Source organism: Myiozetetes cayanensis, unplaced genomic scaffold (genome assembly GCF_022539395.1).
Source record: "Myiozetetes cayanensis isolate MyiCay16 unplaced genomic scaffold, myiCay2020 scf3, whole genome shotgun sequence".
NCBI lineage: Eukaryota > Metazoa > Chordata > Aves > Passeriformes > Tyrannidae > Myiozetetes > Myiozetetes cayanensis.
In genome coordinates, this window is record NW_026087521.1 from 8,806,160 (window position 1) to 8,829,534 (window position 23,375).

The following is a 23,375-nucleotide window of genomic DNA, read 5'->3' on the forward strand; positions in this document are numbered from 1 at the left end:
TCTTGTGAAAGACTCTTTGGGCATTAAACCTAATCCTGATTATATGTAACCTATGTGTTGCTACATGGCTGACTGGCTGATCCTGGTTACATCCTGCTTCCTTGCAGCCTTGTTTCATTGCACTCCCATTGCCAGTTTTAAAAACATACAGAGTTTAGGAATATATTTCAAATTTTTGACATGAGTCAAAAACTTTTAGAAGGGCTGAATTTCTACAACTGTTATGATATTTGAATTTTTGGAAAAGTTATAAATTACATTGCTAGATCTGGACCTTGAATGTCCAGGCTTAGTGAAAATTGGACACTGAAAGTTATCCCTTGTCATACATTTAGCAATGCTGAAGAAATAATTAATTCAGTTATAAGGTAAAACCACTCTTAATGAATTACACTGTTATCCGAGCTGCCCTGCAGTCAGAAGAGAATTTCACTTGACTGCTAAAGGCACATGTGATGACCACTTTAAGAATCTGACTAGGGATTCTTGGAAATGCACTTTGTGAGGTGGGACTTAATAGATGGAGATGATCTGTATTCCAAATGTAAGATTGCTTTTAACTGGCAGGTGTCAGGAAGAGTTGCTGGTCAATGGTCTTGCTTACTTGGCTCACCTAACGTGTCCTGATAGAGCTGAGCACTTGTCATGGTGCTGAAGCCAAAGGGCCATCCAAGAGATTCTTGCTTTCCCTTATGCCCAGGAGCTCTTGGCTCAAATAAATATGAATTGCAGACATAAAGCTTTATAAAGTGTACTCAAACAAATCAACTAAGGTATTCACTTAAGTAAAATGTTTTTGAATAATCTTTCCTGAGTGAAGATGCATCCTTCTGACAAAACAAACTAGAAAATAACCAGAAACAATCTCCAAGGATCCAATCCATGCTGTGCACTTCCAACTGCTGCCAAAATGAAAAGCATCTCAGAAGTTAAGACTCCAGCACAACACTTAGATTTGGCGTTGTATGAATTGCAGAAACATATTCTCTTCTGAAATTAGGGAAGGAATCAAATAATAAGCAATGTCAAAACAAGGCAACTTTGCAGGTCTTCTTTGCTCCTCTCATGAACCTCCTGTCAGGCTTCCTGGGAAAGTTTTAAGGAAGTAGTGTCTGTATATTTAGGAACACTATTTTAGAAAGCATAAACAACAGACTAATTAAAATAGAAACCAAACAAACAAAGAATGAGAAACAAGACCTATATAAGAATATGTGGCCTGTGATCATCCCCTTATCTATCACTGTCCTTCCTTCCCTTATTTTTGTTTGTTATTCTCTCTTGTCAAACTGAGGTTCTAAAATTTTACCCACACTGAAATCATGGGAAAATTACCATTATTTTTTTTGTGTAGAACATCAGGAAATATATTTGTTACACTAATAAGTAACTCTATTAGTTTCTATTTTCTGAAAACTGACCACCAGGATTAAAAAAGACAGGTACCATTTGTATGGTAGGTTAAAAATAGCACGTGGTGTGTGGTTGAGTGGGCAAATTGTAATCTTGCTTTCTTTGATAAGGACATCATGTAACTGCAGGAAATGAAAGGAGATCCTTCCTCAGAAAACTGAAGTTCAGTCTCTGTTGATCTCTAATCAGAGAATCCTCATCCAATGACTTCCGATTACTGTACTCTATTGCTTCCACCTCATCTCTCTGGCCATTTTCTCACTGTCTGACTGTCACAGAAAGGAGAGTAGCAAATAAAATGGTCTTAAAAATATTAATTATACTATACTAATCAATTTATAAAGAGGACAATACCATCTTTCTTTAAAAACTAGTAAAACCTTTAAATTGAAGAGTAAACACTGATTTATAATATGCATTTATATTCAATTCAATGCAGTTCATAATAACAATACTTTACTGTGACAGTGGTGAGGCACTGGAATGGGTTTCCTGGAGAAGTTGTGGATGCCCCACACCTGGAAGTGTTCAAGGCCAGGTTGGATGAAGCTCTGAGCAACTCAGTCTAGTGAAACGTGTCCCTGCCCATGGCAGAGGGATTGGAATGAGATGATCTTTAAGGTCTCTTCTAACCCAAATGATTCTATGATTCTATAATATGCAGCTGTCTGAAAGGAACATTTTTCAAATGTTGTTGACATTTTTTTGTAAAATATATTGAACTTCAGGATAAGTGAAATTTATCTTTGATCTGCAAACTAAACTGCTTCTGAACAGGATCTCTTTAAGTAGCACAAGGTGTGTTTGAAGCTTATACATATTTGAACAATGACACTTTTCAGACATATTGAGGTATAAAGTGTGGGAGGTAAAAAGGGGGGGAGCCCTTATAACAGACTTATGTGTATCCAGACACCCAGCTAGCCCAGCATATGGAGCTAGATTCACACTTCCATATGGAACTATGAATCAACAGTATCAACATAGAGAAATACTTGCTCTGTGGTCAGGGAGCTAAACTATAAGTTTCAATAGCGCTTCCTGAGCTGATGGCAGAGAGAGGATGTGACCCTCTCAGTAAAAACTGCAGGGTTCTTAAGTTAAATTGTATATAAATGTATATAAATTAGAGATTATTTTAGAGAGACATTTAAGCACATGACAGAATAACAGGATTGTATTTTCTGAAACACTACATCTTCCAATTTACTGAGCAGGCCAAAGAGAAGCAATCTTTTGGAACTCACCGTCCAATTAAGGCTCTTGACCTTAGTGATCACTGGTCCGATTTTACAGGGACATTTATTTTGTTGTTGGCTTGTAACAAAAGTTTACATAAAGTCATCCATTTCTGAATAGCCATTTGGTAAGAAAATGAAGTACTGCTGAATTTACTTTGAACAGTGAAAATATCCTAAAGCCATGATCAGAATCGTACTGTCATGGCATTCTGATCCTGTATTTAGCATGGTTTTGTGAGGTGCAATACAGTTTATGAAAAGGAGCATTCAGGCTCCTGTATAATATCTTACATTCTTATGCAACCACAAATTCATATTTTCATATCAAAACTAGGTTTAAGTTGTGTCTTACAGAACACTGAGCTCTTGTCAACAAATCATGAAGTCAAAAGGAGATTTTTGTCTCCAAAAATAGGCGGAATTTGATTGCCCCATTGGCAGATCATTACTTCTTGGAACTGCCTGAAAAACAGAACCTCTAATGTTCACAAAAAAACACTGCAAAAGTATGCATTCCCCAACCAGTCTCTGTAGAAAATATTAATCTTACCATGCAGTGATTGAAATGTGTTTTGAAATCTTTCATATGCACATTGTGCTATGATATATTATATTGGTTCAATTGCTCCTTTTGTGCTTTTCATGGTTTATAGAAATTTAATGGCACTATGCATTTTGTCTTAATATATTAATCGTAGAAAACAATAAGAAATAAATATTGGTTTTATTGAATTCTACATCAAGCTTCACAGAATCACAGAAAACGCTGAGTTGGAAGAGACTCACAAGGAACATCGAGTCCAACTCTTAGCCCTGCATAGGACCATCCCCAAGATTCACACCATGTGCCTGAGAACATTGTCCAAACACTTCCTGAACTCTGTCAGGCTTGGTGCTGTGACCACTTTCCTGGGGAGCCTCTTCCAGTGCCCACCCACCCTCTGGGTGAAGAACCTTTTCCTAACATACAACCTAAACATCTCCAGCACAGCTTCAGACCATTCCCTCAGCCCTGTCACTGATCACCACAGAGGAGAGATCAGTGCCTGCCCCTCCTCTTCCCTTCACAGGGAAGTTGTAACTGCAATGAGGTCTCCCCTCAGTCTCCTCTCCTCCAGGCTGAACAAACCAAGCACCCTCCGCCACCTCTCACACAGCTTCCCCTCAAAGCACTTCACTATCCTCATTGCCCTCCTTTGGACACCCTTTAATAGGTTAATATTTTTCTTATATTGTGTTGCCCAAAACAATAAACTTATGTTTTACCACCACATTGTAAACAAATATATTTCTCTAAATCAAATTACTTATAAATTCTGTGATACACTATCCATTTGAAAGATTAAATATATAATGATTTACTGCAGTCATTCTATTGCAATATTGGTTTAATTGATGTAGCTTTGGAACTTCATGCTGTTCACTTTTGTAAAGCTGTTGTCAGTTATCTTTCTAAAAATATGCATAATATGACAGCAGCTTTTTATCTTTTCCTCTGTTTCTAATTAATTTGACTCTGATGAACATTTCTTTCCCAAATTTAAACATTTCAGCAAAATTTTTTTTGCCATTTAGAAATAAATTACAAATTAGGAAAAATAGGAGTTCTGACTTTGCAAACTGAACAACTATTGTTGCTTGAAAAAGACGTTACAAAATTTTGTCCAAGAAATCATGAGCAAGTTAAATGCCAGCCAGTAAGTGAGTTCATTATCTCTGACTTCATGAAATGCTTTTAAATGTCAAAAATCCATGCAGGACAGAAAAGGTTGGGTTCCTCCAGTTTCTGTTTGTCTGTCATCCAGAAATAAAGGGGAGTTCATTAAAATAACCATTATTTTTCTTGGAGAAAGTAAAATTCAGAGACTCTGCACCCTAAATTTCTCATGAGAAATTGCAAATGTATCCTTACCATGTGCTCTGTGAGAAAAAATCTGAGATGAATATTCAAACCAAATACAGAAGATGAAGTGCAGAAAAAAAAATCTTATTTTGCTCCTGTTCTCACCAAACTGACATTTGTCCCTCCTGTTGACTTTGATGTGGGGTGGGGCAGAGGAGGGGGGGAAGCATCTGCATTCAGTCTCTTCCTTTTGCATTTATATAAAATTCTCAGTTTTGGCAGCATGTGATGTGATGACTGCTAAAAGAAGTGATTTCTGTCTCAGTCTGTGTTTCTCCACACCTGGCTGCTGGTAAAACAGTACTGCACCTATGTTCTAGATAGCTCAAAATACCCTAGGTGAATTTTGACGAAATTAAGATAAATCAAGTGATCTATCTGCAGGCAGGCAATGATTTTATCTTTCTGAGTTATCTGTTCAGCAGAACAACAGGTTGTAGGGATGCTCCAGAGGCCTTCCAATGATTCAGGCTGCCTTATGCACTAACTCACAAAGCACCTTTAACAAGTCCACATGGGAATTTCACCAAGTGCAGCTAAAGAAATTACTCTGCCTTCACAGGACCTGGAAAATGAATGGAAATTCTAAAAGAAAACAATCTACAGAAACAATATCCTAAGTTTTTGCAAACTATGTGGTGACAAGATAGAGTTGATTCCTGGACAGGAAGGTTTCTCTGCATGACAAAACCTGTTGAGGGAATTAAGTTTATGGGAAAACACAATGCATGAAGAACATTTCTTCTAGAACACCCTGTAAATTTTTAATATATACATGAAGCTGGCAGAGTGCCATTTTCAGTGCCTCATTTAACTTAGTAAACTGCCTACAGCTGTATTTCTCCACTTCAGAGGCTGATGGACTAAGTCACCCTTTCCACAAAATGCACTGGTGGTTTTTGGGAGTCTCCCCTAAGTGTTCCTAATCTGATGTATTCGTTATTATGCTATTTGCTCTTCAGTTAGCCAACTGAGATTCTGGTTATCAGGGAAGACCAGCTCTAAATCTAAGACTTTAGTCCTATTAGAAAGGACTTGACTAAATGGTCCTCCAAGCAAACAAATACACCTGTAGCTCACTAAAGGCAAGTTGAAACCTTTTCTTTCTAATTTATGTTATCCTTAATATTTTTGAGTGTACGCAAGGGCACTTCTTTTTCTATATATTCTGTATTTCAGTGCAAAACCAGGATAAGGTCCAATTGTGCTTTCCATTTGTCTCTCTCTACCAACCAAACACACAAACTCCTCAGCTTTTGCTTTAATAAACTGAAGGGAATTCACATGCAAGTTAAGAGAGAATGTGCCAGTCACTTCTCAGTTTAATTTTTCCATGACATAATTCTTCTGCTCTTGACCAGCCTTTGGTAATGCCATCGTTCTTCCAGCTTTGTCGAGAAACAAAATTGTGGAATTATTTATATCTATTATTTTAGGATATTGTTTCTGACGTATTTTTATAATCAAAACAAGCAATGATCTGCCAAGTTACTCCCTCTCCACGCTTGTTCCTATTACCTCATCTCCGCTCTCTGTTTGCAGAGGATTAGGGAGGAGGAACATCTGGTTTCACTGACCAAATAGAAGTGGGTGTTGGTCAATCCTTAATTAGACAGAATTTGTGACAAATTCTTCCCCTGAAAATATTTTCTTAGAGACACAGTGTCCCTCTGCATGGGTAAAAAGCCACCAGTTAGAGCATCATCCACTAAGTATATATAAAATTCTGTCAAGTAAGCAACACACTGTCATAAAATCTTTTACCAGATCTTTTACATCACCTAGTCTGAATACCCACATCACAGGCTGTTGAATTTCACCAAAACATCAAAAAGCCCCAAATTTCATTTAGCCTAAATAATTTCAGGTTTCAGAAGTTGAATTTCATTTCAATAGTGATTAAAATGGTACCTAAATCATAATAGACAAGGAAATTATTAGATGAAGATTACATCTATGCTCACGGCAAACAACAAAGGTGCTGCACAGAAAATCTTTAATTGCTTACTATGTTAGGAAATAGCCACTTATTCAAGGTTAAATTTTTCTGACTTCAGCTTCCTGTCATTAAACTTTGATAGGCCTTTGATAGTAAAAGTTCAAAAGTCTCCCACTATCTTTTCCACATCTTTTCCACATGTAAGTGCCTATGCACAGGGATCAAGCCACCTCTTCACTTTTTCTTGATAAGCTGAATAAATATAGGTCCTTAAACCTCCCATCACAAGGATTCTTCAATCTTATTTGTGTCCTTCCTGTGAACTCTCTTCAGTATTTTCACATCTTCTGGAAGTGCAGACACTAGAACCGCACATGCTATTCAGTGGTGTGTGTACAGGCAAGGTCACTTCCCTACCGCTGTTTGAGATTCCTCTTTCATGGACTCAAGTGCTGAGTTCTTGGCACAGCATCACAAGCAGAAATCTCTTTTTAGCATTTTTTATTTGACCCAAAGTTCTCTGGAGCACAGAGTTATCTGAATTTATACACTTGGCTGAACCATCTAATTATCAGTCTCAACAACAAGGTAAATGAAGAGATTCCTAGGGATGCCTGTCACTGTCATCTGTCTGGGATTTCCAAGATCCTAATTGAGGCACCTCAGCCTAGTACTTGAAAGTGATCTGAACAAGAATCTGAACTTCGATCTTCTAAGGTGTTCTGATGTACTTCAGACATACACTGTGTTCCTTATTCCAAGATATAACTTTGGATAGTGTTGTATTAAAATCTGCTTAGCAAGCTTCTGATCTTTAACTTGGTATTCAAAGCATTATATAGTTTGAGCACTCATTAAGCTCTTCTCTTCATTATTTATGCCTCCCCATTCTTTTTATAAACTTTAGTAGGAAAGAAATCATATGATTGTTTAAATCACTATTAAATTAAAGATTCATCTTTCTAGCAAAACAAAAATTTAGCCAAACCTTCAGTATAGGATTCATCAGTGATACTTCATAACAACTGTACTTTGATGTATGTCAGCAGTTTGTATTTTTTAACAATTCTACAATGCACGTTGTCTCATCAAATAGCTATGTACTAAGTGAAAATGCCCCAGAGAAAAAATACAAGTATTTTGTATCCACACAGTTGTTCTTATCAGTCATTCTTATGTCTTGTAACATACAACAGGTTTGTTTGACAGTACTCTCCATCCTTAAAATGAGGTGAATGACATTCATTGCTTTTGAATATTGTCTAAATAAGGCCATACGTGAAGGGTAAGTTCAACTTGGAAGATTGGTAGAGAATGTGAATTGATCAGCCATATGAAATGAATTTTCCATCATATTAGACCTGCCCTTCGCAAGATTAAACACAGATGGTCCTGGGAGAATGAATCCATACAGAGGAATAATACTATTATCCCAAAAAGAAAGAAATCCTCCACCGGTGTGGTAATTTGGTGGGGATAACTGAAATATTCCAGCTCTCATTATAATGATTTTTAGATTCTGCCACTTTTATTTATGAAGGAAAGTATTTTTCCAAGTGACAGTACCTGATGAAATCTATGTCATTGTTTGAAGAGAGGAGGTGCTGCCCAATAGGATGTTAGTCATCATAATTATAACCAGAACAAATGAACAATGGGAGTGTTTAGTTAATATTTTTGTAGGTTTATAAGATGCACCCTTAATATTGTATGATCCTTCTATGATTGATGAGTGAAAATTTTTCTTTGATTGATATCTATATAGAAAAATTATTTTAGATTAAAAGATGAACTAAAAAGAAGTACTACTTGCAGTTCATCTGTGTCATCAGGAGACAGTGGATCCACTCCTCTGCTCTTCTAGAATGGTCAACTTAGGCATCCCCTGTTGAAGCTCTGCCAGAGGGCTGTTGGCTGTCTAAGGCTCCACACTATGGAGACAACCAGAACTTCCCCAGGGTGTTTGAGTCCTTCTGAAGTCCATTCTCAGTTGAATGTAGGTGTTTTCCTTTCCATGCCCAATGCATCTCTTCCTCCTTCCATCATGAAAGCTCAAGCCCCAGACCTGCATTCTTCCTTTTTTTTTAAATTTTTTGTGACCTTAGTTCCCAGTTGTTATTATATGATATTTGCTCTGGCGTGACCCTCACAACCTCAGCACAAGTTTAGCCTGCCAAAATGATGGAAAATGAAAAGTCTCAATTAGTGAAGCTCTGTGTAAAAACTGTGCACTTCCCCACAGAAATCCCCTCACTTCTGTATAGCACTTGTGTACTACCTTTAACTTCTCTTTCACTGGGTCATAAGACTATATCACCATCTACAGCTACTCATACATTTTAATTCTAGGGAGTCTTTATGTGGTCCCTGGAACTTTCATACTTATTAACTATCACTTTAATGCAATAAAATCATAATTTCTAATGGTTCTATCCTTTGCCATAGGAGCCTAATGAGCCTATGTGTCCAGTTTAAGGTCCCACAAACGTGTATCTTCTGAAACTCTGACCAATTCAGTCACTGCTGCTGAAACACTCTGAATTGCTAAGGGTAAATGCCTCTGATTTTTATGTGCAGTGAGGTTGGCTCTCTTTTGCCAGAATTTTTCACATTCATTAAAGCAGGAAAATATATTATTTGTGTCACTTTAGGCCAGATATTTTGACACAAGTCACAAATTGCTAATCCTTTTGCAAACTCAGACAGCAGTCTGACATAGCTCCAGATTTTAAACATGTTTTCAGATTGGAGCCCTATGTGTCTTAGTCATTTAAGTGTGTAATAAAATGCATAGACCTGAAAAATGCATCTGAATTTTTAGGGAGGATTTAATGTCTGTAATATTTTATGCACTCTCAGCCCATAGGATGATTGATCTTTTCAGTATGTCACTGGATAGTAAAGAGGATTGAAAACAGATCCTCAGAAGAAATACTACCTCCAAAATAATCTTAATTATGTCAAATAGCGGAGACCTGACTATTTCAGACTCTTCAGAGGACTCTATTTCTAATATTGTATCCCCATTTGGCTTGGAAAATAAAGCTGGTTGAATGCTGAAAGTATAATTTTCACAGTTAATAATCGTCTGACAACAAGCAGAGATGTTTTGTGAGTGTTTAGATCCTTCTGAAAATTAATGTTTGGATTATTTAAAGAAGATATTACATGAAAAGTTCTTTCACTGTGGAACCATCCTTGCCTTGCTCACCTAAATACCTGGATGCCTCTTTTATCTTGACTTAAATAGGACAGTGTGTTGCAATAGGAATTTATTAGTATTATTATACATATTTGGTGTACAGGTTTCTTTATATAAATTCAATTTTATTGAATAATTTTCCACTGGGTTAAAGATTTTTAATTTTTTCAATTAGTTATTTGGTTTGGTATCAATTAGATACCTACCTAATGTTTGGAACTATATTTATCAGATACTGCTAATACATATTTTTCTTAGCACCAAAATTTAGTCTGCCTAAATACAAAAGGCTGAATCATATGAGACACCTTTTCAGGCCTGACCCAGTGAGTTATTTTCTGCTGTCATATAAGGACAAAATATTTTGCTGTACATCTCTTTTACCACGTGCCTTCTTGATGAGGCAAGTGTACAGATTAAGACAGGTCATGGAGTTGAAAGTTCAGTTTGGAGACTTATATTTGAATTATATTTTCTGCTGATTTACAGACATGTTCTGTGATTTTTCAGATTTTTTTTAATGGGGAAGTCAGGGTTCATCCTTCCTAAAAGAAGCCTCTGCACAGTGTACTCAGAGTGTCTTTCTAAGTTGAAATAAAAAATGTAAAGATAAGTAAGTATATAAGAAAGAAGAAAAGGACTGAAAAATATTGTATTGAGAATGTACAGAACAAAAGATTATTTGCAAATATGTGTCACGTGAATTTACACTTTAAACACTATAATGTTCTACAGAGAGAGAATAGAAATCAATATGAGATTTATTCTGTATATTGAACTTCACTGTCTACCATGGTCACAAAACTTCTCTGGATTCATTCAGTATTCAGTTTCCCAAAGAGAAAAAAAATCCAGTTAACCAGTGAAATGTTTTACAAATCTTATATTTGATTAATTTTGAAATAATTTTTTTGGTTTCTCACATTAGGCTGTGTGACTGAGCACAGATGTGGAAAATGACACTTTAAAGATGCATTTTTAAGGTTAAACCATACTCAAAATTTATTTGAATAAATGGGAAAGTAAATATGGGGAAAGAATGTAATCTTTTCTTAGAAACAGAACACCTGACATTAAATATTTTTAAATTTTATTTTCTACAAAATAAGGTCTATTACTGTCTTAGAGATTTAATAAATTACATTGATATCCAGGCTCTAAAGACTATTGATTAAGCTGCAACTATGTCTCCCTGTGCACCTAACTTAGTGAAGGTTTCAAATCAGAGTTTGTCATTTGTTACTTTATTGCTTTGTCACTTGGCTTTTAAGACACTATTAGGAAAAGAAAGAAGTATACATGGAACCAGTAAATCCAAGAATATACCCTATTTTGGGACAAGTTTCTCTGTCATTCTCATAAAGAGAAAGGGCAAAATTACAAAAGACTTCAGTATGAGAGGATACAACCATGCCAATTGAAACTAACCTCACAGATATTGCACAGAGGTTTGAGGAAAACTTCTGAACATGCTGTCCTCAGAGTAGGGATGTGCACATCCCCTTGACAGCCCTCTCCCTCCCATACCCTCTCCATTTGCAGGTCTCCCTCTTGCTCTGGGCTTCAGTCTCCAGCTCTGATGACCCTTGGTGAAAGCCCACTTTACCAGGGCACTCAGTAACCCAGTCCATCGGGATATCCTTTCCGTGCAGAGTCAGTGCCTCCCACTGTGTCCCATCCCATCCCAACAGTGCTCCACCTCAAACAGGGCACTATGATGAAATATGGTGAATCTTTGGTGTCTACACTCCCTTTTTTGATGTTTTAAGAATTACTTGAATATGAAAAAGAGCTCATCATATGACACTAGCACTACATGGCTTTATTAAGCATTCTAAAAGAGAATTTCTCATAGTTTTGCATAGAGCAGTGCATCTTTATTTTACACTTTGCCATTCAATTCACTTTGCATGTGAACCTTTTTATTCCTAGTTCTTTTCATAAAAGTATAAATTACATGGCCCCTAGAAATTAAAAGCAACAAACAGCTCTTGCATGTATGTCATTTTTACTCTAAGGTTGAAGAACTATGAAATCATTAAAGCTAAGAATGAATTTTGTCCAATGCCTTAGAGCAATAGTGAATAGCATAGCCAGTGTTTAAACCTATATTCACAAAAACCTGCACAGCCCCTCTCCACAGTACTCTAAATATGATTTACTTTTCAGAAATGGAAGTAACATAGACTTCTTAAGAAAAAAAAAAAGGCAAAAAACAAATCAAAACATACCACACACAAGAAAAAATAAAATCAAAACAACCAGGAAACAGTACCAACCACAAAAATGCACCAGTCTCCTGGAGAGCAGAGTGGTGGTACTGTTGGAGCACATGCACACACAGTTAAGGATGCAATTTAAGGTTATGAAATGGTTTCAACCTCCTTTAAAAAAATGCCAGTATGATATATTTTATTTTTTGTTACCTAGAAAATAATAAAAATTTAAATTAAAAAAAAACCAAACACAAACCCTTAAAAAAATCAAATTATTTTTGTCTCATAAAAATAATATCCTCGTAAAACAAAACTAAAGTCTCTGTATTTTTAAGTCCCTGGTTTAGGGAAAAGATACAGCCATTGTATTAATGTTGAGAATAGGCTTAAATACTTTGATGGATAGGAATGGAAGTAAGCATATGTTTTAAATTAATCTCATGCATAAGCGTTGTCTTGAACCAGAGAAAAGCAGCACTTGGCATAAGTGAAAGCAATTTTCCGCAGCAAAAGTTAAATTCAGTCTTTAAATTTTAATGTCTCTGATTGACCTTTCCTTTCACTATTGCTTAAAGCCCACATTATTCTTCATTGTCTAAAATTATCAATTCATATCAAGGTAATGGCAAAATGCTTGATGCCTTAGAAATATCTTCTATTTCTTTTAAAAGGACATTATTATTTTAATAATAGTTGAAAGTGTATTATATTTCCTGAGTCATTGGTATCATAAATCAAACCCAGAACCCCACTTCTTTTCACAAGCTACATGCAGAAATACGTAATTCCACTCCCAGCCTTCCATATGTGCTTCTGCATAGTTTTTACCCTAACTACTGAAAAATGCCCATAAAATAAATTGTGATGTGGAATTGATGTGCTGTATAATCTGTGAGGAAACTGTCAGTTTTATTCTGACATTTCTCTAGGGATTCCAATGTCAGAAACTGCAAGGAGGGTTAGAATTATGGAATTAGCCTTCAAAGCCGATTATTAATGTGTAACGCTTATTTCACTTAAACTGGCATCCATGTAAGCTGACACATCCAACACCTGAACTTCAGTTACTTGCTCCAGTGATGGGAATAACTTATTGCAACCATGGAATATTTGGTATGCTGTCCTGAGAGGTGAAGGTGGAAAATCTCTCTTGGAGGAGTCATTGCTTACATTTTCAGTGACTTTTCAAACAGTTAAATGCATCTGCAAGCATTTATGAAAAACACATCCTGCTTTATATCAACACTGGTGAGCTCCACTGAAAAATTCCACCAAATTGTATTGAAATCTAACTTTTTGTCTACCTTCAGTGTTAACATTAGATTATGTGTTTAAGCTACAGACTTTTTTCATAAATTCCAGCTTTTACAACACAGATAATGAATGGATACTATGCATATTGCTTAACATTTTCATCCCACAGCCATATCGTTAGCTGTTTTAAACACATTCATGTCATGACCGTTAAAAGAGATGGGTTTGCCTTTACCATTGATTTAAATCTGATTCTCAGGGAAATGCTTAACTACATTAGTAGTTATGAACTACATTAGTTAGTTATGAAGTGCAGTTTATGATGTCCTGGTGGGATCACGTCTTCTACAGAACAAAACCCAGTTTCTATTCCCAATGTAGGACAAAGTGTGAGCCATACACTATAAACCAGAAAGTGTGGATATTACAACTTCTTCAAGTATGGTTTCAAAAGAATTTTGTTTCCACAGCTGATCACTTTATCTGATTATGTTTTTTTCTGTAAACAGTTTTAAATGTATTACTTCTTCCTTTCCTAGATACATCCATTTTTATTTTAATGTGGGAAAAATTAAGTAGAAAGCATTAAGATAGAAAAATCCACGTCTCTCAGTTTGTCTCTCCACTTCTACATCTTTATTGAACTGATTCATTGACAAATAGCTTAGCTGAAATCCCCAAAGTGAATCTTTTTCATGAATAACTTTAATTTTAATACCTGATTAGAGAATAAATAACATCAGACTGTTTTTATAAATATTTCCTTGACATCAAATTTTACGCCCTTATGATTCCCAAGTCCCTTTGCATGGTTTTAGGAAGTTTTTCTTTCCCCTCTTGAGTTCACCTTACTCTTTTTTTATCCACTGTTGACTCGAAACGTTATGGTATTTAGTTTTGAGAAATACATGGTATGTGATGTTTGAAAAGTATGGAATAGGACTGAGATTTCCACACACAGAGAAATATTTCTTCATTGTTTGACATTTACCCAACAGCAGACAGGCAGTAGTTACTACTGATGTGCAATTAGTGCTGATGTAGCAGAAAACAATATTCCTGCACCCCCAGTCTCTACTCAGGATGGTTATTTTGTGCTACATCAGCTTAACGATTTTGCAAGGGTCAGGCCAACATAAGAGCTTTTGGAGGGGTGAGATGATGAATACCTTGTTACCTCATGAGTTTTAGGAACGTTACTTAAAATTTGTATGGTATTTTTCCTTTTTTTTTTTTTTTGAGGTGATTTTTTCACTGCAAATAGACATGAAACAGATGTCCTAGGTTTCCAGAACTGCATTCTGAGGTACATCCCACTTTTTTATAGAAACTCTCTAACTAATGAGAATCTTACTTTTTTACCAGAACTTGCATCAAATGTATGTGTATTCTTTAGGCAGTTGGGAATGGAAGACAGGTACATCAGCTTGTCTGACTGGTAATTAAGATGCAAATAGTGCTTGAAGTGGATGGTCTGCTCACAAATTCAAGATTAACTGTTTTAGATGAAATGCACAGAAATATTCAAGTATTTATCAATTAGTGGGAACTAAGAGATCTACAACTTTCCCACTTTTCTTATATCTTTTTACTTTCTGTCCTTCTGTCATTTTAAAATATTGTTTCCTATTATCTTTCCAGTTTTCCACCTTCTGCTTCCTTGTTCCCTGTCTTTTTATGTTGGGCTTTTTGTTTTTTTTCTTTTTCAGGACAACATAACTGTCATGAGTGGAGCTACCTGAGAAAAAATTTTTTCTAGCTTTTGGTGCAATTGCACTTGCAATGGAAGAGTTTTAGGTTGTAGGGTGGGATGGGAGGATATAGGTGAGTGATCTGAAGGAGAGTGGAGAATACAGCATCACAGAGAGCAGACACATAGTCAGGTTCCTGTACCTCTCAAAACCAAAACTTTCTAGGAACTGAGGTAGCATATACTACAAATCCCCAAAATTACCAACATCAGAATGTAATCAACAGCAGAAAAAACCCCACCCTTGCTATAATGACTTAAGTAAATGGACCATATATGCTTAAATAAAGAATACCAGGACATTATTTTGTCTGGTCTAGATATATCAAGCGTTCTTCTGTCCGAGTGTTGAGTTATCATAACAGATACTGGAAAAATACAGGTCTAATGAGACCTGATATTTAGGATTAAAAAGTCTCTTGGACTTTGAAAATGCTTGCTGCAAGGGAGAGATCCAGGCAGGTCCTGCTTAAAACCCTGGGGTATTTGGGTTCCTGTTGCATGTGATTTTATGCCTCACAAAATATTTGCCTCATATATGATCAATGTGAACCTGAGATTTAGTTTAATATACTGGTAAGTTGCATTTATCCAATATATTAATATAATCTGCATTTCAGTAGACTTTTGAGTAAAACTGTTACAGAGAACTGGAACAGCTAAACTATTGAAATGTTTGCTAGTCACACACTTGATGGCTGTGTGACGTATTTTTTATCAAGCTTTCATTCTTTCTCTCTATTTGCTCTTTTATGCTCCCTTATCCCTGTGTTTTGTGGTATGGTGTTTTGGCAATATCTAAATTAAAAATATTTTACTCTCACTTGATATTTTAATCAGAAATTAACTGGCTTTTTTGTGAAAGCTGAGAGAAGCATAGCATTGCAAATGAAAATTTAAATTGTAAATTCTTTCTCAGTCTTTACAGCTTTATACAGACAAATTTAACTACGCTGCCAATATTTTTTTATATTGATATTCTGTTAAATCCACTGTAAAAATCACAGTGCTCTGAAAACCATAACTGGGGATTAATTCCTAAACGTACTTCTATGGAGAAGATATATAAACATCTCAAAGCTATGAAGAGAAGATAACACAGTATGATATATTTAACAACTACTGGGAAAAAAAATGCTTAAAGGGAGAAAACACATTCCACAACTAGGTATCTATTTAATGTTTAGATAATCTGAAGAAAAGATAGAGGAATCTTCCCTCCCTACTCCCACAGAAATAAAATAAGTGTAATTCTAGTGCATATTTTTCTGATTCTTTCTGGGCAGTGCACACACAATGGTGATTTGTAGAAACCCAGAGTTTTTTTACTAGTACATCAGTGAGCAACCATAATTGTGTTTTCTCCCTATTGAAGTCAATTCATTACAAAGGTATAACTAAGTTAAAACTTGTCTCTAAGGACTTTTGTTTCTTTGCCTGTGGGGTTCACAGTGTTCTCTGTGGTTTTTTTGTTTTAAGGATCATCTGTTTCAACTGGAATCGCACAAATTCGAGAGAGGACGAGGCAGGTGCCCTTTTGACCCCAGTTCTTCCTTCACCTCCATCTTAATTGGTAATGATCTTTATGTCACAAGCTTCACAGTCCTGTCAATCTGTCATTCTGAGCCTCTTTCTTCAGCACTCTGAAGTGTTGTCAGTCTTCCATTGCAACCTTCCACATGTCAGACTTAATCCTCATGGTGCTGCCCACATTAATATTACATTCCAGGCAGCATTAACTGCAGCAAGGGTGTCTCAGTAAGTGAGATGTTGAATGACATGTGCCATCCTGAAGGTAATTGATTGTTGTGTAATTTTGGAATTAATAATTTCCTGCTTTCCTTAAAAGTAAAGCAACATGCCTAACTTAGAGATTTATACTGCAGAGACAAATACATAAAATTTACTGGTTTTCATCTACTGAGAATCTGAGCTACAAGCATCTTGTAAAAATTTGAATTTAACTGTTTTTATTGCTTATATAAATTACCTATTTTGAGATAAAATAGATTTGTTTTCAATGCTGCCTTCCAACAAAACTATCCCAAAGTGGTGAATCTGTACTAGAAGCGTTGATCTTATACTCAACAGTACAAAAATAGAATTCAGTATGTCCCGCAGTGCCAGGAAGCTGTGTTGAGATAGTGCTCCTCTGTGCCTTGCTGGTGAGTATATCACTGTAGGACTGGGATCTTTGAAGCTGTGATAGCAAACCATATCTTTTTTCCTCTATTATATTTTCTTGAAAACATTTTGTGAGATCAAGCAAAGACATTCTTAGCAGTATTATAGTATATTGACTAAAGATAGTCAGAAACAGCAGGTAAAGATGCAGTTAGGGAGTAATGCAATGATGATTTCTGGTTTCAGAAACCATAAATAAAATCTGAGCATTCAAAAAGAATATTCATTAAAAGAAAGAAAGAGCTAGAAGAAAGAGGCAAAAGATTAAATAAATTTTCTACTTTCCAAGGATAAAAATGTTAGAGGATTGGCCCTTTTGATATTTATATTTGGCTTTGCATCTTAAAATAAGGCAGCTAAAGTTTCTGATCATTGACTACAATCATATGGTTCACCCTTGGTGGTGAGGAAGTGTTGGGCATGAGTGACAGGTGTAATTTTACATGCCAGATTTATTTGTTCCTTTGCATTAACAAATTAATTAGAAGAATCTTCAGCACTAATGCAAAAATTTTCAAATTGCAGCAATTCATCAAAATATTCCTCCTTGTCAATAAAAAAAAAATAAATTAGAGCTCTAATTCTTAAGAGTTAGTGGGTTAAGAAGTCATGCAAGAATCAGAAAAACCTGCTGTTTTTTGACTGACCTTCTAAAATCCATGAAGCACAGATTGTTACGCTTTTATCCCACCCTGACTCCTAAAGTGTTTCTACAGTTTTCAACAGATTCCAGTCTTAGCTCAGCCTGGGAACAGAGACTCGTCCCATGGAATTTGCTGTAGGCCTGAAACCTCATGGTCTAATCTGGAAGCCCAACCTTTCCTCAGATAGAACTAAGTAATTAAATTAACCTGATCATGTTCCTACTGTGAGATCAATATGAATTTTATTTGTTTAAATGGAAGCCAGATTGTCCCACTGAGCACTTCAAGAGTTTGCCTGAATTATGGGAGGTCCTAAGGATTCTCTTTTCTGAAGAAAATTTCATTAAATAAGCTCTTCCCTGATAAATGCTGATCAGGGTCTTGAACATCCACTGACAAAGACATAAAATCAATCTTACAAAGCTAATAATTCTATAATGTGACAAGATTAACAGGACAAAATAATATTTTTATCAGATCACTGATACAACACCAAGAAACAGACTCAATTTCACCCCTTCATCAAAACTAATATGACTTGAGAAAGGTATTTAGAGACTGTTTTCCCAGGCATACTTTGGAAATTCTATAATTTCAAGTGATCATGGAATGATATTTTAAAAGCACAATGGAATTCTTTAAAGAGTTTATTATTTTATTTATATTTTTATATTTTTAACTATTGCAGTTAAGCATTTCCAACACTTAGGAAAAATATCTTGAGGAAGTTTGAATTTCCACGTGTTCTACTTTATTCTACCAACTTCTACTAACCATAGACAGGCAGTTTACAGAATAAACAAAATTAATTCTGCTCCTTAGACTGCAGGATGTATATTCTTTGTCTCTGTAGGCAGCCAGTTGAAAAGGGTAGAAGACATAGATTCAAACACTGTGAATATTAAAAATCTTTTAATTGAAATTTGAAAATGAGACAGATTTCTAATGCCAAGTGTACTCCTTCATTCAAACAAACCCTGATCTCAGCTCATGGTGACCATGACCCCATGACAGGAGATGACAAATATGCTTGCATCCTCCAGGACTGATCTTTCCAGTCTTTCCTCCAGTGCTTGGAGGTTCAATTCTTCTTCATGCATTCCCAGTTTTCTTAGAACGTGGAATCCGCTCCTCATATGAAGTCAGAGTGCCCTTGGAGGCCGCACCCCAGAGATGTCTCCACTCTTCCATGTACGTTCAGCCAATGTCCATGTCCTTGAAAAGGTTTAATGCAAACCTGTTAGCAAAGGCTTTCACAACCCAGCATCCTCTTTTTCCTAAGGAAACTACTCAAAAGCTGCTCCCACCTCTGCCATTCACATTAACACAGCCCACACCAGCATGTCAATGTAGGCTAACAGTGAGGATTAGGCTAACAAGGAAACTTTTCATACCTCTGATAAAAGTTTAAAAGCTTTTAAAATCTTGATCTTGAAAGATCATTTGCAACATAAGTAATTAGAACCAGATTTAGTTGGATTAATTTAGGAAGAAAGAAAATCCCTTCTTCTGCATCTCTTCATGTATTTCAACACAACACTTAAAATACCCACTTCAAGAAAACAACAGTTCGTGACTTGGCTTTAAAACTAAGTATCTGTGTTGTTGCAAATTTTATTGTAGGTTATCTGACCCAGTGGTAAAGTAGCTTGTGATGAATTCCTCAATTTATGAACAATTAACTTTTACCAATTTATTGTCAGCGTCAGGAAACAGAATAGATATTGGATGGCAAACTGGCTGAATAAAATGTGTATGTTTAGCTGAATGGATTGTAAAACTTTTGGACTTCTATTCCTAATGAACCCTACCATCTGCTTTCAATAGCCAAAACTATTTTTGATATAAGATCATGCACATTGATTAACTTAGACCACACTAGCTCTTGAAAGCTGAGAAATTAGTTTAAGTCCATGTTTTGTTACCTGCAATATATCACGATCAAGTGGTGAAAAACCCAAGCTACATCTGAAAATGTTAATTTACAGGGAATCCATTACAATAATATTTTCTGCTTTTACAGTTTTAAAACAGTTTTAGGTATTTGTGTCTTGTCTTTTACTCTAGACAATGAACTAAGATAAATACATTTTCTCTCAAAACAAAAGACAGAATACTTGAATGACAGACAGAAAATACAAATATACAGAGGAAGTTTACCAGTTAAGAAATTGATAATTTCTTTTGAATTTGCTGTTTTCCTGCGGTGAGAAGTATCACTTGCTAAAATGTGAATTAGTGTTCTGATTTTATTTGTCATGTGAGTAATAACTGACTGTCAAAGAAATACATGAAAGATTCTACTCGTTATATTCTAATCCTTTATTCATAACATGAATTTTCCATTTTACACAAAAATAATTACTGATGAAGAATAACTTGTGTTTCTATTGCCTTTCCATTTGAAATAGGCACAGAAAAAATACCAATAACAAATGAAGGAAACCCACCTTTAAGGCGGAAGCAGTCTACTTATAGAAATCCTTTATATATATTATTTTATTTCAATTAAATTGCATGCTTCAATCTATTTTATTTTAAGGGTTGTTGTGTAAGAATTTTGAAGGGTTTAAAAGAAAATTTTATATTTGATTTGGTAAATATTTTACTCTGAGAAAAAGGCAGAAATAAAGGTATTTTTTAAATGGTTCCAAATCAATTTTGACATATTTGTTTCTTGAAAACAATGTAAGCTAAAATGTATGCATGTATCACTTGAGCTAAAACTGGTCTTTGAGGTCTATGAGAGATGTTTTTGTTTGCTTAAATAAGAAAGTTTCTATAATCATGCTATTCTAGCATGATTAACCAGGCTGTGTTAAAACTTGAATTTTAGCAATTAATTTGTTATAAATACATGAAGCTGAGGTTAGACTGGAAGCGGAGAGGGGTGGTGAAGGTCTGTTAAGTTACTCTACTGATTTTTACTAGAAGGTCCAGGTTAATCAGTGTGATGTGCAGCAGTTTAAAGCCCTGCAATGAAGACAGGAGTGAGTTGATAGTAGATTTTCAACGAAGAACAAAAGAGTAGAAATCTTGCAGAATTCTTCGAACATCAAGTCTTAGGTTGTCACTGAATCTGGAACTGGTCATCACCTGTAAAAACCTAGTTATGTTCAAAATTTGTAACTTGGATTTAAAGGATAAGCAAAACACTGTTGGAAAGGACAAGGGAAGATCCTCTTAGTGTTAAAAGTGCAAAAAATCTGATAATTGTGTTATTGTGCTGAGATATTCGACAGTCACACTTGTCAGTACTGTCCCATTGCTGTCCTTGGGTGAAGTGACCTGTCTGCTCACACTTGATACTTGTCTTATATTTAGCTTAGTAATAGTTCAGGGTAAAAATCAGGATTAATTTCTGTATCTGTACAATATCTTTCATGGAACATTATCCATCCAGGACTTCCATTTTCTGGAAGTCCATTTTCTCCCCCCAGGATCGCACAGATACAGTCAGTGATAACTTCCTCCATATATGGCAGAATGCCATACCAGCAAGTTGGTTACCTGTACCAACATTTTATACCTATGCAAAGCAGAAGGAATAGACTTTGTATCCAAGCTTCTGAACATCTGCATTTACAGACATCAATCCTGATCACTGGCAATATATGATGAATCATTTACCCTGCACTGATGCACTTGCCAAGATTCACTGCAGTTTTGAAAGGATAAAACATCCTGTTTGCATTACACATCTCCAAAATTAAAAAGAATGCCAGCCAGTCTGATATATTTTTCCAACAGAATTCTTAAAGAGGCATTTATGACTAACGTAACTCTTTAATTAAGGTTCTGCAGATTGTTTGGAACACTTTATAGACACTGGCAAGTTCTGTGGTTTAAGCAGCTCTATGCTATTTAAAAAATAAAGCTCTCTATTAGTTTTGGGCAACCTTAACATCTACAGATGCTATAGTTTATACTTAGTTTTTATTTGGTTTGCCAGTAATTTACACTAAATCATGTCCATGCATTTTACAGGGCAATATCTATATAATGAAGCCTAAAGCAAAACTATGCTCACCTCCAGATCAGCAGAGGTGTCTAAACTCAGATATTATGCTAAAGTTTTCGGAACACTGAATTCATACTTATGGCACCCTTCATATATGGAGGTACAATTCATATGTATCTCTAAGAAACAAAATGAACACTTTGAAGGAGACCAAAAAACCAAAATTCTTGCTTTTTTGCAATAAACCTTTATAAATGCAAGTAAATGCTATTAGAATGGATCAATCATGTTTATTTTGATTAATGGGAAGGAAGCCGTGTCACTGAAACCTCTAGTCAGATTAGCCTCGAAATGGAAATAATTTATTTCCCTCTCTTTGTGCAATTTAATTCCTGCTGTGTTATTTTCTAACATAAGGATGCCACCTAGTGACAATAGCTGCCTACTTCTTAAATTGGCACTAAAAATTTTCTAATCCAAGTCCACAATGATATGAAATATGTTATTGTTAATTCTTGGTCAGCTAAGGGGAATAATGTCTATACATAAATAAAAGGTATAATTATTGATGGTATTTTACTAATATAATATGGTATATATATATATTTACTATAATAATATGGTCCTTTACTAAGGTAAAATATGTCCAGCATCACAATCTTAGAATGGTCATATATAGACTGGATTTTTAAATTTATATATAATCCAATTATACCTATACCTAGTTTCTATTTCCATAAATTTTTCAGGAAATATTCATTACCAGTTCTGCAGGAGAGATGAAATCTGAGGTCCTGTCACTACTGTGATGAATATTTTAACAATATGAAAGCAAGTTATTGCTGGAACAGAGAAAAAAAGTCTCTTTTTCTCTGTCTGGTGAACACTGAAGCCCCTTGGCCAGAAAGTTATTCCCAAACTGTAGTTATTACAGGGGAAGTGGAACAGCTCCAGTAGGTTGACTGGAAAAAACCCCTCAGCCTAATAAAACATGTCCTTGTTTATAGAAATCACTTCTAAGGTAGGAGGTACTTCTTCTTATCTCTCCGGCTGGGGAGATAACTGCATCTAGCCCTCCAGTGTTTTCAGTATGACTTTTTTTTCCCCACCATCTTTTGCACAGAGCCAAATCTCAAAATTGTGCTCAGGAAATACTTCTGTGTTTGAGTTCTGGTTTGTGGATTCAGGTATGGTTTAGCCTTCAACTGTAACCCTGCAGTGTAGCCCAAATCAGTAGTTTGGTGCAGCTAACACTCTTCTTATCCTTAGCACTGCATTCTCTGAAAACTTGCTGCACTTTCATCCCACTTTCTGACTCCTGTTATGTCTCCTCATAAACCCACTATGTCTTTCAGTTCTTTAACCAGGCAATTGGCTCCTTCTCATCAGCAAGACCAGGGCACATCTGGAACTGCTCAGCAGCAAACCACTGGTCAGAATCTTTGCAATGATGAAAACTTAGGTGCCAACAAAGGGCTGGTGTCCCTAGAGCGAGGCACTAACTGGCCCACAGTGAGATCTTTGAACTTGGTTGCCTGATCTGTTGGATGTTACTGTGCCAGATGCGGATAGATGTTAATTTAATGCCCTCATGTTCAGTGTGTGAATCTATCCTGTTAAGTCAGTTCTGAAAATGAGACAAAGACTCATGAACTTTAAAATTCTTGT

At 35.7% G+C, this 23,375-nt stretch overlaps 1 protein-coding gene across 1 annotated transcript in view; it reads left to right on the forward strand.

Annotated features, from left to right (window-relative positions):
• Window positions 1-23,375, forward strand: part of SEMA3E (semaphorin 3E) — a 132,981-nt gene that overhangs the window by 80,902 nt on the left and 28,704 nt on the right. Inside the window, exon 5 of the mRNA XM_050324781.1 lies at window positions 16,398-16,491. Within this exon, the coding sequence (XP_050180738.1) occupies window positions 16,398-16,491 (94 nt within the window). The remainder of the gene's footprint in view (window positions 1-16,397; window positions 16,492-23,375) is intronic.